Source organism: Galleria mellonella, unplaced genomic scaffold, assembly GCF_026898425.1.
Source record: "Galleria mellonella isolate WM207_F2 unplaced genomic scaffold, CSIRO_AGI_GalMel_v1 utg515, whole genome shotgun sequence".
NCBI classification, from domain to species: Eukaryota; Metazoa; Arthropoda; class Insecta; order Lepidoptera; family Pyralidae; genus Galleria; species Galleria mellonella.
The window spans coordinates 304722-321795 of record NW_026442107.1 but is presented as its reverse complement, the minus strand read 5'-3'; the positions used below and the strand labels follow the sequence as shown (position 1 = coordinate 321795).

Here is a 17074-nt window from a genome sequence, read left to right as displayed (position 1 = left end):
GTCATTTTTTGACTTTGATTTTGACGTTGTCTGACTTCTATCATCATATAAATAAATCCTATTTATTTTTCTCTTTTTAATACTGTTCCCACTCGCCTCATTCTAATTTTAGTGCTTTTTTGTTTGTTTTTACATTGATACTGTTCATCTGCGGTCGCGTTCTATATTCACTAAAAATAATGAAACCGATAGGTTAAATTTGGAACGGCAGGTAACGAGCGGGGCCAACTAATATTTTCAGCTTGCAACTGGCCAACTGCTATAATAATTTACCTTTACATTCCTGTTACATTCAATTCAGTAGGCTGTACGCACACCTTAGATATTTCCTAATAAAAAAAAAAAAAAAACAAAGACCAGAATATAATATTATCTACCTCAAAGATAAGCAATATGAAGAATAAGTTTAGAAACTCTGAGTCGACAATAAAAGCCGGTGATATTATATTGACTGAGCAACCATTCGTTTATGTTCTCTCTTCAAAGGAAAAAGGGATTCGATGTGATAATTGTTTAGAAAGGTAAGTAAAATTAAACTGAATCCATAATATTGTTTATATATTGAGCATCTATCCTTCAAGTACCTAAAAATTAATATTAAGTCGGTTTATCTATTTTAAACTGCATTGTGCTATTTTTCCCGCGTATGTTAAGAGAACTTTTTAACATATGTTTTTTATTTAGTATATTTAAATATGATTAAATAATAGTGCATAAGTAAAGGCAGTTCACAAACAAACATAATTACACACTTTCATATTTATTCATTTCAGCTGCGTAATAAATAATTTTGAATTAGAACAAATGTGCTAATTTAGAATGTGGCTTATTTGTGCAAATTTATTCAAAGCCATTGAAGTGTTATCAAGTAATATTGCTATATATTGTTACATTTGTAATATACATTGCACAGCTTCCTCTACTAAATTGGTCATGTCTAATTTATAGGAATAACACTTAATCAAATATATTTTTATGCAATTTATATTGCAACTAAATATTGCAGGATCAAATTGATCAACCTTATCATTCATACTCATATGTGGACTCATATTGTTTCTGGAAAGCATTTTAGTATGTATTTTTACTATTTAATTGAATATTAAGCTACTGAGATTAGTAAACAAACTAACTATCCAAAAAGGCTCTAATGAGGGGCTAAGTGTGGCCAATGGATTTTTTTATAATATACTGCAGCATGGAAAACACTTTAGGATTTTAATTTAGTTTATGGGAATGTTGTAATTTCTTACACACATTATACTTTCTTAGGTCATTGGTACTGTTTATGCTTATAAGTAAAGGTTACTACTTTCCATCAGGCGGGCTGTCAGATTGTTTGCCATTCTAAGATGCATAAAAAAATATATGAAAGTTTTTTTCTCAGCCTTTTCATTCTCACTTATAATCCTTCACTGGTACTCTGCCAGCATATACTGTTAGCGCTGGCGGAGTTACCATTCTATTATCATCTGTTAAAAAAAAACCTGCCCTATCAGCATATACCAGTAAGCAGGCAGCAAGCAGGGTTATCATTCTATTTTTATCAATTTAAAAAGCTTTTGTGTTGCCCTTTTTCAAAAACTAACTTATAATTGTATGTTAATTGCTTAATACTATTAAAATTGGCACTGTATCTTCTTTTATACAAACAGATGTTGAATAATTTATCTCAACTGCTATTTTTAATCTGTACAATGACAACACCTTGTGAATTTCAGGGGCAAGGTGCTGAAATGCTCTGGATGTCAATTCGTGCATTACTGCGGACGTTCATGCCAGAAAGATGCCTGGGTGGACCATAAGGTATACTCTTCTGTATTTTAATTTGATGATTTCCGCGGTACAATAGTGGGCACATTGCTTTGCGTAAATGAGGTCTCAGATTTGATTCCCAGTTAAGCCAATTTAGGAAACAAACTTTTGTGAATTAGCTAGGGTTGATGTGTTCTGGGTTGTATTTTCGAGAGCACCGCATAGTGGTAATGGGTTAAAATCCTACATAATTTCATTCGCTTACCATTGCGTGTGGTCTAATTTTGACAGAGATTTTCCGCACGTAAAATACGCATAAATTTATTAAAATTTTAAAGCAGCCTCCTTACAAACAAACCTATAAAAAGAGCTCATGACCTTGAATCTTTATAAATTGTAGCTAAGAACCGTCACGATTACGTCAGCTTTTCAAATAAAAAAACCGCATCATATATAATCATTTAAGAGCTATGATTCCACAGACACACATGGACACATCAAACTTTAACACCTTTTTTTTTAATGGGTGATAATGGTATGGTAACTCCGCCCGCGATATCGGTATACGCTGGCGGGGCACCAGTGAGGGATGATAGGTGATGATGAAAGCAGGTCAGTTAGGTCATCGTGACGAATTCCACTAGAATTAACCACGATGGTTTCCAGGGGGAACCGCGAGGAAATCGACCTGAAAGGACGTATTGCTAGCAATGGGTCAGCTAGACCCCATTACTAACAATCCCATTTCCCCCATACGTCAGGGATTAAAAAATACTCCCCCTGGTATCTGCCTCCTTTACTTCTTCTTTGTATATCTGTTTCTTCAACTTTAAAAGGTCAAATGAATCTGATATTCCACATGCGGAAACTAACGTAGCATACCCTAATCTAATTCTACCGGGGGGAAAGAGATTGTTCAAATAATGCATCCTATCAGGTTTATCTCCACGCGGTTCTCCCCAGAAATCATCGTGATTGGTTTATTGTTCAATTCGTCACGATGGAATAACTGATCTGCTTCATTTTCACCTATTAAAAAATCTTTCCAGAGGAAAGGGATTGTTAATAATTAAGTCTAATGACTAGCAATACACCCTATCAGATTAACCTCCACGCGGTTCCCCTTCGATACCATCATGTTTTTTTTTAATGGGTGATAATGGAATGGTAACCCCGCTTGCGCTATCAGGATACGCTGGCGGGGCACCAGTGAAGGATGATAGGTGAGGATGAAGCAGGTCAGTTGGTCCATCGTGACGAATTCAACAAGAATTGTACACGATGGTTTCCAGGGGGAACCACGTGGAGGGCGACCTAATAGGGCATATTGCTAGCAATGGGGCTGTCAAACTCCATTGCTAACAATCCCTTTCCCCCCAATACCATCACGGTAAATTTCTAATAAATTCGTTACGATGGGCCAATTGACTTGCATTTATCATCACCCATTATCACGTAATTGGGCCGCGCCAGCGTATACCAAAAGTGCAGGCGGGATTACCTAACCATCTATTAAAAAAAAATACCACCGATGGAAGGGGGAGGGGATTGTTTAGTAATGCAGACTTTAGTCACCATTATTAGGAATCTGAAAAATCTATCTCATGAAGGTCGATTCATGTAATTGTGGTAAGTTCCTGGTGAATTCATCACTATGGGCCGATTGATATGAGTTCATTCATTGGCACTCCGCCAGCGTAAATGGATAACCTAGGCGAGATTACCATTCTATTATCAATAAAAATCTAATCCTACCTTAATATTAATTATACGTAAAATAAAAAATAATTATCGTTTAACATATTATTGTTGGCGGCTGTACGTGTCCGGGTGAAGCGAAACAGACGCGCGATTTATGGCTCCTTGCCATTTCCTCGTAACTCGCCAGTGATCCGTTTCAATGTATCTTTTTTATTTCTGTACTATCGGTTATTTTATTTTTATTGCGGTCTATTTTTATCGAACAGTGTATTTATGTAATACTTTGATGTAACAGTACGGAGATAACAATTTTAAATCTAATTATAGTGTGAATAAAACTCAGCACCTTTCCACAAGGAATGTGTTTCGGAATGAGTTAGGAAGTTATCACTTGTGTATATAACATATGACAAACAAGCTGACGTCCCACCTGATGGAAAGTGGTAACCGTAGAAAATCCCTCTTTCTGTTGCTGTCTTAAGAGACGACTAAGGGATTTAATGGTCGAGTGATGTGCAGCAGCGTCTCTCTTAAAACATCACCTAATGCCTATTTACAGTTGCCAACCCACCTGCCAATCGTAACAATTAATAGCAAAACCCTTATGAGAGAGGGTTATATTCGGCAGTAGGCAGTTAACGCCTGATATAATAATAATATGCAAGCTATTTATATATTTTAATTTTTTTTAAATATGCATTGTTTTAATCTTTTTTTTTTTACTGTGTATGTCTATTATTATTCGTGTGTTGTAAGTAATGCAAATAAATTATATATCTATGTATCTAGTTTGCAGCAGAAATAATAGGTAGGACCGAAATCTATTATACAAAGTTATCTAAGATGAAAAAGAACGTATGACGTTTTTATAAATAAGGGTAATCTCCTGATGAATAAGGGGGTTACCCTTATTCATAAAAACGTCAAATGTTTCATAAACTAATTTTAGCTGTTGAGGTGTTTTGTCTATACCTTTTGCATTAAATATACAATTTGCAAGACAGTGAAAAAACATTCCAACAGTAAAAATTGGTTTGTAAAAGGTATTAATTTTGATGAATGCAGAAGAAAGTTATTGTTTAATTTTACATTTATAATTTGCAGTGGGAATGTGCGAATCTGAAGAAAGTGGCGCCAAAAGTGATACCTGATGCAGCGCGTATGCTGGCTAAAATTATCAATAAGCTATGTAGGGGCGATGGGTACTCTTATAGGGCTTTCTACTCGGCCACATCATTTAGAATGTGGAAGGATCTCATGTCACGTAAGTATTTATAGTGCTTTAGAAGATCTGTACTGAAAGTTCTGTATTTACTGTAATTTTACATAAACAGTTTTCAATATTCTGAATGACTTATGTTTTTATTGTATAGCGCAATGTGGGTACATTTATATGAATCTACATTATATATTATTATATATAGAACTAGATAATAATACATAGAAAATTAAGTACATAAATCTACCACTAAATACCTATTTTGCTTTTAAAATAGTTACTTTCATTCATTGAGAAATACCAGAGGGAGACTTTGTACAAAAGTCGTTTGCTTGTGCACCTCTGTCCCATTCCTGTTACTCCCGTGAAGCAGTTGTGTTTGCACGGTTTGTGTTGTTTGAAGGATGGGTTATAGCAGTGAATTTACAGAGTACAGAAGAATAATACCTGAGTCTTCAGAAATGGCAAACGTATGGAGGGTATCATGAGCGAAACAGTATACTCTATTGTGTCCATAGCTACTCATGTCTATAGGCGACGGTTACCACTTTCCATCAAGTGGGCCATCAGCTTGTTTGCCATTCTAAAATAAATAAATACCACACGCGGGCAAAACCTAGTATACTACAAAAATACAAAAGTGATATGTTAATAAGAATCTTATTGTAAGGTTAAACCATTTTAATTTGCAATCAAAGCACTCTTTAAATGATTATGATATCAGCTCTTAACTGTCCACTGCTGGACATGGGCCTTTTCCATGCCAGTAATTGTCACTTGACAGGCGGGTTGGCAAGCACAGTATTTTTTTTGTTTGTTTTGATGGGTGAAAATGGTATGGTAACCTCGCCTGCGCTAACGGGATACGCTGGCGGAGCACCAGTGAAGGGTGATAGATGAGAATGAAAACAGACCAGGCCCATCATGATGAATTCATCAGGAATTAACTATGATAGTATCCAAGGAGAACCGCGAGGAGATCGACCTGGTTGGGCATATTGCTAGCAATGGGATTCTCAGTCTCCATTACTAACAATCCATTTCCCCCCTGGCAAGCACAGTTAGGCTTTGATATTTAAAAGGAACACTGCTATTTATCTCTCGATCATTAAAGTCCTTAAGTCGTCTTACGGCACCCAAGGGAAAGACGGGGTAGCCCATTCTATACCAAGATTACACAACATAGGGGGGGTTAAGGGATTGTTAGCAATGGAGTTTGACAGTCCCATTGCTAGCAATACACCCTATCAGATCGCCCTCCGCGCGATTCCCGCTGGAAACCGCCGTGATTAATTCTAGTGGGATTTGTCACGATGGGCTACCCTTTCATTGTCACTGGTGCCCCGCCAGCATATGCCTATAGCGCGGGCGAGGTAACCATTCCATTATAAACTAAGAATCCCATTGCTAGCAATATACCCAACCAGGTCGACCTCCTCGTGGTTCCCCTTGGAAACTATCATGATTAATTCCAGATGAATTCATCATGATGGGCTAACTGGCCTGTTATCATTCTCATCTATCACCCTTCACTGGTGCCCCGCCAGCGTATCCCGTTAGCGCAGGCGGGGTTACCATTCCATTTTCATTCAATAAAAAAAAACAATTCCATTATCATCCATTAAAAAAAAGTACACAACATAGAATGGACAGTGATTATATTGCGTTGTAATATACAGATTATCCCGACCTGAAGGCTGATGCAAAGAGGATGGAACATTTCACATCATTGTACGAGGTACTTTTTGAATTTCTAAAGGACTTGTCATTGCCAAATAATGTTGAGCTTATGGGATTGTATGGAAGGGTAAGTACTGAAAATAATTTATTTATTTATTTAACTCTTTATTGCACCATAAATAAAAATATAAAATGACAAATGAATAATTCAAGTGAAATACAGTAACATAAATACAGATTGAAATATACACATAGATAAGACCGCCTTTTGTAAGGCGGTCTTATCGCCAGGGCAATCTCTTACAGACAACCTTTAGTTAAAGGAGAACAGATAGAAAATAATATTATAATAATAATATTATATTTACTTCACCATCTGTTTTTATGCTTCCTATTAAATTCCTGTAACATGGACATGAAGGACATTGTGATAAGACTTTATAAAAAAAAATCCCTATATATATCTATGTCACAAGTCTTCTTGTGAAATTTTACAAGTTATTTTGCAGTTATACTTTTTTCATCTCCTTTTAGTGTTGAAATGTGACCAAGTTGGTTATCACATTTTATTATAATTAAATCAGATATAGAAAAATTCATAGGAGTAGTCTTAATAAGGACAATAGATGCTAGAACAACCATTTTTGGTGTCTGTATGTTTGTTCCGGCATCACGCAATAACTATTGCTAGAAATTAGCAGCGGTTTTCAGAGTTGTGTTCCTGAAAGATTAACTTAAAATCTATATATATATATATATATATATATAATAATATATATATATATATATATATAATAATAATATATATATATATAATTATATATATATATATATATATATATATATATATATATATATATATAATAAATTAAACTTAATATGTTATATCGTGATGCGTTATCTAAAAGTGATCAATTTCATTGTTTTTCCTACTTATAAAATCCACGCGTACAAAGTAACGAGAAAATCTAGTAAATATTATTAAAAAAAAAAGATTTGACTTTTAGTTAGTTAACGATTATAAAATGTTCTTTCAACAATAGGAAGCTACATTTTCAGTAAGTAACATGGGCAGTATATTAATTTGAAAATAAAAAATAGATAACTTTGTCTACCCGTGCGTAGCCGCGATACGTCACTAATATAATATATTTTTTATTTAAATTTCAGATGATAATCAACAGCTTCACACTATTGGATAATGACATGAACTCAATAGGAACAGCGATATATTTAGCATCGTCGATTGTAGACCACAGTTGCAATCCAAACGCAGTTGCTACATTTGACGGGAAGACGATCAACATACGAGCTATCACGGACATGCCTTATTTAGACTGGAACCAGGTATATTTTTCCTATTTATATCACAATTTGGGTGTCAAATTGTTAACATTGGCTCTGAGCAGCAATCTATTAATTTGCGGAAAGATGCCTCGTTTAAAGGTGAAACACGTGTCGCAAAACGTGCGTGGACGTAATGGCAGTCGGAGATTAATGTGGAAGGTTGTAGAATTTCTAATAATACAAATAGTAGTCAATCTTCGAGTATTGGTAGTCGCACGCATACTAAAGGTGGCGGAATTAAACAAAATAATTAAAAAAAAAAATAACCATCTTTACGTTTTCATCAACTTCGGCCGTTAGTTGTGCAGTGCTGATCATAAGCCTCGGAACATAGATTGAACATAAAGAAGTTGTATGCCAACTTCTCACAGCACACCTTCGCTTTATCTATTCATCTCCATATAAAAAAAATACCACTGAATAGTACCCAGCTCCATCTACACAGCTTGTACTTTGTCTCTCATGAGACCCTCAAGATATAACCCCCCCCCCCCCCCCCCCCCCACCACTAAGATACCACAGACATCACGATGATTTTTTTATACTAAAAAGGTGGTAAACAAGCTTACAGCTTGTCGGATGGTAAACAATTACTGTAACCTATGGACACCTGCAACACTAGGGGTGTCACGTGCGTGTTGCCAATCATGAAGAAACCTTAATATACCCTTTTTGAAGAACCCCATAACTATAGTCTCTAGAGAAAATCTCGACTGCTCATTCCACAGCCTGAGCGTTCGCAGGGTAAAATTCTTTTGAAATTACACTGTATGCGACCATTTTGGTTCAATATACTCTTTTATGTCCATGGTACTGCTCATGTCTATAGGCGACGGTTATCACTTTCCATCAGGTGTGCCGTCAGCTTGTTTGCTATTCTAAGTTGTATAAAAAAAAGTGTGAAGAATTCATTCCAATATCATGAAAAAAATATATGTCATTTACCTTTCCAGATACGGATCTCATACATAGACTTGATGAAAACGCCGTACGAGAGGCAGACAGAGTTATTGGAAAACTATTACTTCTTATGCCAGTGTGACAGGTGCATGGGTAAATGCTTTAGATGTGCATACTAATTTATACACGCATTGAAAGTATATTCTTTTACCACACTACAGTCCATTTCAATAGGATTTGATTGAAGGAGAAAGAAGTCATTAAACGAATCATAGTTTAGTGTCGCCCAATCGAAAATAGATTGTTTTATTGTATGAGTTATACTAAATAACTGATCCCGTTTATTTTTAAATAAAATATATTTCATGTTATTAGCTAATAATGTAGTTTTCTATAAGTGAAATATTTTTTTTAAATCTGTTAATTATTTTCTGAATTTATCAATTACAAGCATAAATTTAAATCTCTTCTTTTTATAATTAGTTTCAATGTGAAGTATACGAGATGGAAATTTATTATAGTCAAATTATTATAGGAAATTTATTATATTCATTCATGAATACAAAATATAATTTTGCTTAACTAAATTAAAATTACTGTAATTTCGTTTTTACAAAATTCTGTTCTGGCCTTAGGGGACCCTTTTTAGGCGCATACTGCTATGGCCTCAATATCAAACCTACCGCAACACTAGTTCATTAAAATTATGCGGAAGTAGTTGCACGAAACTAGTTTCGTGAAAAAAAAATCTTAAAGAGTGTAAGAGTTCCGAGTTCACGAAACAAATACATGCAAAATGAAATTCTGAACTAGATTCATGTCACTACATTAACTCCATTATTCATAAAAACATCAAACCTCATAAACCTAATTTTACATTTTAATTTTTATGAATAAGGGGGTAAGTATTTATTAAAAGCATTCGTAACTTTAGCTTGGCCATAGAAGCTTACCGAAATGTGGCAATATCGCAATTATGTGTCAAATTTCAAAATTAATTTAACAGTTTTTAATGTTAAGCGATCTGTGAAAATTCGGATTTACATTGCAAAAATTTAGTTATTAGAAAAATTCCAAAGGGAAATATGAAATAGATATAAAAATGTCAGTGCTAGATTTATATGTAACTTATTCTATGATTAACATATTAGTCAGTATACAGAGCACTTTTAAATTATTCAATCAGAAACATTGAAAAATGTTCAATTGGTTTTGAAAATTGACAAGTGAATTGCGACGTTGCAATATTTCAATAAGCCAAATTATGAACGGCCTTAAGAACTGTGTATGTATGAGTCGGTTTATGTGTATTATTTATTCACGAGTAGTATTATTGTATGGATAAAATGGACAATCAGAATCATATCTTGCCTTCAATCAAACTAAATTACATCTCCATTTAAGGGTTGCATGAAAAGATAGCTTCTAGTAATAAGGCCACCTATTGTTTCCTGTATGATGCATTTCTTGTAATTATTTCTTTTATTTCACTGCTATTTAAATTTTTTGGAGGGAATAATAATGTATTATTTTTAATTTAAATGAGTTAGTTTTGTACAATTACGAAAATATTATCGATAGGTGTTATAAAATCTTAGCTATTTTATGGTTTAATAAATTGCTTGCATAGATTTGATATTTTTTTTTATTAGATGTAACATGGGCCAGCTTGTTATCATAATAAAAAATGTTATTTGAAATTTCTTGTATTACATCACATATTTTGTTTCAGATGAAACTCAACTAAAAATGGTACACGGGGCTAAATGTCTCAATAGTGAATGTAATAATTCAGTCACTATTCCATGGAAGGCAGACTGTTCACTCGTTAGAAGACCAGAGGAGAGATTCGAAAATGGGCATGAATTTAATGCACGTTGCAATATTGTGGATGCACTACCGAGAGATGATAGTATACGGTGCGGTGAATGTGGCACTAAATTCACTGATAAACATATTGAGATCTTTGTTAAGACAATGGAGTTTACCGAGCTCCATCTTCAAAATATGAAAGGTGCTTCTGTTGCTTGTATCCTTTTATTTCCCATGGGTTTGTCATATGAATTAGAATGTACTGTATGTGTTTTAATCCCGAACTTTATATATAATTTAATTTGGTAAACCTTTGAGAGTGGATAATATTTTCTTTGGTCATATTCATGGACCATATTGTCTCTGTGCTTGTTTAGGATAGGCCTGATCACTAATCTTATTATAAAACGCTAACTTTAGTTGTTTAAGATCCATACAAAACTAATTAAAAATTTTAATAACGTGTGACAGTTAAACCCCCCACCCTTCCTCACTCCGACTCTGATAAATCCTGATTAAATCTTCGCCATGGATGACACCATTACTCCACTCCGTCAGTGTATAAAATTAAGACAATTGGGGTTACCTTTTCATTCTACTCTGAAAAAAATATATACTAAAGTATGTTTTCATTATATTTTGCCGGACTCCTATTTCCTGGTTACCAAGTTATTTACTTAATGGACGACGTAAATACTCATTAAGCTTTATATATATTTAAGTAGTTAAATGATTAGGAAATTGTTAGTTGAAAGATCAAGTAATGAATTTACAACTTTTTTTAAATTACTTAAAAAATATCTTTGCTATTTTAATGTTATTTTCTTTATCAATTTACGATACAGATGTAGACGTATGCAAATATTGCCTGGAAAGGCAGGAGGGTGTGTTGCATCCTCTTAACGTGATGCATGCACAAACTCTGGACCATGCATTTGATGCCCTCATAATGGTGCAACTGTGGGAGAAGGCATGCGAATATGCGGAAAGACTTATTCCTTGTTTCAGGTAAGCACAGTCTAATAGTAGCTTCAAAACATATTCTATAAAATTGATGATATGATTCCAAATGAAACTTAAAAATTAAGATTTTGTTCTGCAAGTTTTATTAAAAAGAAATTAAATATAACACTAAAAAAAAATTTGCTTATACTAAAATCATATGTCGAGGGGGAAAGGGATTGTTAGTAATGGGGTCAAATAGCCCTATTACTAGCAATATACCCTGTCATGTCGACCTCCACGTGGTTCCCCCTGGAAACCATCGTGACTAATTCTAGTTTAATTCGTCAGGATGGGCTAACTGATCTACTTTCATCCTCATCTGTCATCCCTCACTGGTGCTCCGCCAGTGTATACCAATAGCGCAGACGGGGTTTATTATTCATTTATCACCCATTAAAAAAAATATATCATATGTCCATCTGTCAAGTTAGGTACTATGGGTGGCTAAAATGTTTATCGTTGTTAATTACTTGTTTCTTGAGAAAAAAAAATGTTAAGTTTCACTTGTAGAATGCTATTTACTTCAATGTCACCAACTAACTGTAAGACCAAATGGCGTATTTGAAAGATTTATTATACCTACAATCCACTTCACCGCCCTAATATATTTTTAATATCATCTGTATAAAGATTAAACAAGTCGCTATGAAATATATTTTAAACTGAATCATGCTTCATATACGTGCTTTTTTTTTTCAGATTCTACTACGGCGAGAGACATCCTTTGTTAGGTCTGTTATATTTGAAGTATGGGAAGATTTTACTATATAAGAGGAATTTACAAAAGGCACTGCTGCAACTCAAGTGCGCAGAGAAAATAATAAAAATCACACATGGGGATAAACACCCACTTTACAGAGAATATCTACTACCTCTACTTGGACAAGCGATGATCGAATCTTCTTGAAATCACAATTTTATTTTTTAATTAAAAATCATGGGCTGTGTTGTCTATGCAGACGATTACCTCTATAGTAACGAGATTTTCATAAAATAAAGATGTCTAACGAAAATGCAATAATGTTTTTAGGGTAATCTAAGGAGAAAGTGATATACTTTAAATAAAATTAGGATTGTAAGTTGAAATGTTGTCATAAATGGGTATTGCTAATGTTTCAATAGAAATATTACCCTTTTGACCGCTCGATTTTGTAACAATTACCATGTTGATTTACTTCTTTTTAATTTTCTACTACATTTTGTCTCAATTTTGTTAATGTAGTAGGGAATTAAATGAATGTAGAAAATAAATATACAAACATTAAAACACAGCCTCTCTGTAGTCACTGCAACCTTTGTCAGGTCATTTCTGCTGAGACAGTTAAAAGGTTAATAATTGTCATCATACTACTTTCATCTTTCAAAAATAACTAAAAACATTAGTTGAGATTTGAGAAGAGGTTGAGATTCCAAGATTATTAAATATAATTAAGAATGATACATGATCTGCCTTGATATTCCTTATTTCAATTATTGTCAATTATTTTTATAAAGAAAAAAAAGTTGTGTGTGCAATAAATGGAATTGAAGGAACATATTTTGTTTAATTTTTCCTAAAGGTATACCATATTCATTATTAGCTGTATCCCGCGGCATTGCCCGCGTGAATTTAGCAAGACCTATTTTACAAAACCAATCGTCATGGATTATATATATAGCTTTAAAATCATATTATCATGGGCATACTAGCAAAGAATATTGTCATCTGTAATGGATTTTAAAATTACATGCTAATTGGGACGGGAAATAAAGATGGAAAGCACATATGACTTGAGAACAAAGTCAACTTTAGAATGTCTGTCTGTATATTTGTATGGAAAAGTAGACTTTGAACTCTATCATTTTTGCCAAGAACAATGTCAGTGATAAATGAAATAATTTTATTTGTCAGTACATTGTCAAAATAATTGGTAGTCCGTAGGTGTCTATGTCCCTGTCCAAACTATTTGTAGTCTGTAGATATTCTTATGGAATGTTTAGGGTTAATATGTGCTCGTCATATGTTGATCTTCCTTTAATGATTGCTCTGAATATCTAGCTCTCTTTGGAGGTGCTTCATCATCTGCCTCCAGTACTTTCATTCGGACACCACAAATTTCTGCTCCGTGCAATACCCTGATAGCTTCATCTGCTGCCTCAGCAGTGGCATATCGAGCATACCCTACTGTTTTATTAGGCAAAGTATAAACATTAATTAAGTTCCCAAAACGACAGAAAACATCTCTTAAAACTGTAAGTGGGGGAGGTTGTGGCTTGCATACCAAGAAACATCTTTTTGCTACAGGGCTGTCTATGTCAGCCAATGGTTGTGGACTGGGCAATTTTACACTGCAATAGTTCAATTCATTGCTATCAGGCATGTCTTCGTCACTTACACCTGTGGTAGCCATTTTAATTAATTTTGAGGCTTCAGCGATAGCTTCAGCCAACTGTGCCAGGTCAGGAGGAGAAGAGCTAGCAGTTGCAGTAATAGCATTCTTCAAATTGCTCACTGCATTAGGTATGTTGGTGAAGTTTTTTTCATGGGGGTCAAACTTTGAGTCAGCGGGCCTAACGAAAATTTTAACACCTGGTGGATATTCAAATTTATTTAATTTCTCAACTGCATAAGTTGCAGAAATAGGATTTGAATAAGAAGCGGTACCTTTACCATAATTACGCATCAAATCAACATAGTACTGACAATGTACCATTCCTGGTACAATATCAAAAATCCTCTCAACATGTAGTTGAGTAAGGTAAGGGGAACATGTGAAATTAACCTTAGTGTAATTACCAGGACGTACATTCATAGCTGATAAAAGTGAAGTCTTTGATCCAATTGAAGACATGGCTAGAGAGTTGATGTTAGACTCAAATGTTGTCTCTAAACGTTTATTGTTGGATTTTGGCAAAGCAAAGATAGCTCTATACTTTGGATCACAGTCTTCGTATGCCCGGGCTGCTTCTGAGAATTTTGTATATTTGACATAAGCAAACCCTTTGGAAAATCCAGTGTTGCGTTCTCTCTGTATGCGAATATATTCTACATGGCCAAAGTCAGAGAACTCATCTTTAATCTCTTTTTCTGACATGGTTTTTGGGATAGTTATAAATATTCTTCTATATTTTTCGTCATAATCATCGTCGGTCTGGATATCGGAGCGATTAACGGCTACCATGACTTTTAATGGGCGGTTAGAATTAGGAAGTACTTTTAAATTCATTTCCTCCAAAGCAGCAGCGGCTTCCGTTGTTTTAGAAAATTTTATATAAGCAATACCTTTACTTTCGCCTGTATTGTGATCACGAGGTATACGTATGTCTTCGACATTTCCAAATGTAGTGAATGCATCTCTGAGTTGCTCTTCAGTTACTTTTTTTTCCGTAACCACAAACAATCTCGAATACGTGGGAGACTCATTAAAATTATCTTCATGTTTATGCTTACGTCGAAAATCCATATTTTTGTACTTCTTGTAATGCTGATTGTTGCTAAAATCACAGACTGCTAAGATAGCAAATTGCTAAAGTTCTACGTATTATCTACCTCTTGTATAAGTGTACACAAACAGATCCCTTCGAAAACTACGTCCTAAATCAATAGGAACAATGACTTTAATTAGTACAATATGAATTCATTTCAAATAAAATTCTTAAATCTGAAATTAGAAATTCAGTTAAATATTAAGATTTAGTCTTACATATACATATTAAACACAGATTACAATTAGAGAACAGATTAGATAGAGAGACTATGTCTAAAAATGCGACTATTATTTGGAATGTTTTTAATTAGAATTTAAGATTGCCAGATGTGAATTCAAGTTTTTAACCAATTGGCAAATAAGAGCCAACTAAAGAAAGACAAGGGATGGGCAGTAGCGTCTCTCTTAAAACATCTCTAAAGTCTGACTAACACTGACACAGCAAAATTTTTATTTTAAGGACCAATATGAACCGATTATCTGATAGATTTAAGTCTAAATAATTATAATTACAATTTATGACAGTTCATAAAACATTAATAATCAATAAGTTGTGAAATTATAGTATTAGGTTAAGGAATTAGTTTAGAGAAATAACGTCTCGGAATCGACTCATTATGTAACATTTTTTATACCAAATTATCATGAATTATAGAAATTTTGAAAAAAAGATGCGCGTTGCTGGTGTATGTATATGCAAATAATCTTTAGATAATTCCATGGAACAGCATACTATTATACAGAAACTATGAAATAAGGTGTAAAATTACTTTTTTCTGATTTACAATCATTTAATTTTGACATTCCTTGTACATACTTTTATAAGGGGGAGGGGATACATTTAGGTTTACGATACTTAATTGTATTAAACAATGACAGTTATAAAAAAAAGTTATTACCATTGTTCTACATTCACTAAGAACAAATATTTATTTAGCATCTGGGTATTATTTTTTTAATTATTGTATAATTCAATTCAATACGAAATAAAAAAAAATTGGAAACCTTTTGAAAAGCATGTTCATATTAAAGTTTACCAATGTTTATGTGTTACAGTGGTAACTGTAAAGCAAAGAATATATTGTAATAAAAATCCAAATTAAATAAACATTTGTGGTTACAAATGAAAGAACATAAACGGAATATTTCTGTCTGAGAATAGATACAAAGAAAAAGAATCGCATTTGGATAATTTGCAAAATATGTAAACTGCATATATATGCATATATATGCTGCATACACTATGTCAATCAATTACCACTTCCTTTTTCTATTTACAACCTTTTACTGTAAGGTGATGGATAAGATCTGTCCTCACCATATTTTATCCTTATGGTTTTATAATAGAAGATATTGATTTGTAACCGCCTATGTCATTAGTTTATATTATTATTAATTATTCACAAACCAAATATAACTTCTACAATGCTAATTACGAAGAAATAAAAGGAACATTGCGAGATGTGAACTGGAGGGAGTTATTCAATGGACTTCAGGGCGTGGATGATATGGTTGAGTTACTCTATCAAATTTTAAATTCCTGTATACGAAAATTTGTACCACTTCAAAAATTAAAATACAAAAAATTTCCACCGTGGTTTAATCGCACGTTGATAAGATATTTAAGGGAAAAGAATAAACTAAGGTTAAGATACAAAAAATATGGAAATCCAATGGATAAACTGGAATTGGAGTTGATTAGTACTCGCTGTAAAAATATTTCAAAAGAGTTAATTGAAAAAGAAATTAAAGTGAATCCTAAGATATTTTGGTCACATGTAAAAACGAAGCGGGGTGGTTCTAGCACTTACCCCACTTCTATGACTAATGGCAGCACTACTACATCGGACCAAACCGAGATTTGTGAAATGTTTGCGAAATATTTTTTTTCTTCATTCAACATTGATGATAGCCATACCAATTATCATTCCGATTTTATTGACTTTTTGGAAAATAATAGCCAGTGTTTATTCGCCCCAGTAATTAAATACGATGCATTGTTAAATCGACTAAAGACAATAGATAAGAACAAGGGAGCAGGACCCGATGGGATCTCTCCGATATTTATATCAGCATGTGCTTTAGAATTAGTTTTGCCGCTTTTTATTATTTTTAATACTTCTCTTAAAACTGGAGTTTTCCCATCAGCTTGGAAAGTTGCAAAAGGTTGTCCCTATTCATAAGTCTG

General features: G+C 33.7%; 2 protein-coding genes across 3 annotated transcripts; one reads left to right on the top strand and one right to left on the bottom strand.

The window, feature by feature from the left end:
* Positions 1-18: 18 nt before the first annotated feature.
* Positions 19-12980, top strand: LOC113522479 (histone-lysine N-methyltransferase SMYD3). Of its 2 annotated transcripts, none has more exons than XM_026908168.3 (9): positions 19-521; positions 1722-1806; positions 4561-4720; positions 6355-6482; positions 7526-7702; positions 8656-8755; positions 10335-10616; positions 11260-11422; positions 12119-12980. In XM_026908168.3, the coding sequence occupies exons 1-9, from the start codon at positions 394-396 to the stop codon at positions 12324-12326; spliced, it is 1431 nt and encodes a 476-aa protein (XP_026763969.2). In that variant the 5' UTR covers positions 19-393; the 3' UTR covers positions 12327-12980. The 2 variants fall into 2 exon arrangements, with proteins under 2 accessions (XP_026763969.2, XP_026763968.2); XM_026908167.3 differs by having other exon boundaries at positions 10335-10631; positions 12119-12979.
* A 305-nt stretch (positions 12981-13285) lies between these two features.
* On the bottom strand, positions 13286-15199 carry LOC113522478 (RNA-binding protein 45-like). Its single transcript, XM_026908166.3, has one exon. It carries the CDS (start codon positions 14860-14862, stop codon positions 13402-13404), a length of 1461 nt encoding a protein of 486 aa, XP_026763967.2. The 5' UTR covers positions 14863-15199; the 3' UTR covers positions 13286-13401.
* Positions 15200-17074: the final 1875 nt, after the last annotated feature.

Coding starts and splice junctions, on each gene's coding strand:
- LOC113522479 (XM_026908167.3), top strand. CDS start 394: ATGAAGAATAAGTTTAGAAACTCTGAGTCGACAATAAAAGCCGGTGAT. Junction 522..1,721: donor TGTGATAATTGTTTAGAAAG/GTAAGTAAAATT, acceptor TGTGAATTTCAG/GGGCAAGGTGCTGAAATGCT. Junction 1,807..4,560: donor ATGCCTGGGTGGACCATAAG/GTATACTCTTCT, acceptor TATAATTTGCAG/TGGGAATGTGCGAATCTGAA.
- LOC113522478 (XM_026908166.3), bottom strand. CDS start 14,862: ATGGATTTTCGACGTAAGCATAAACATGAAGATAATTTTAATGAGTCT.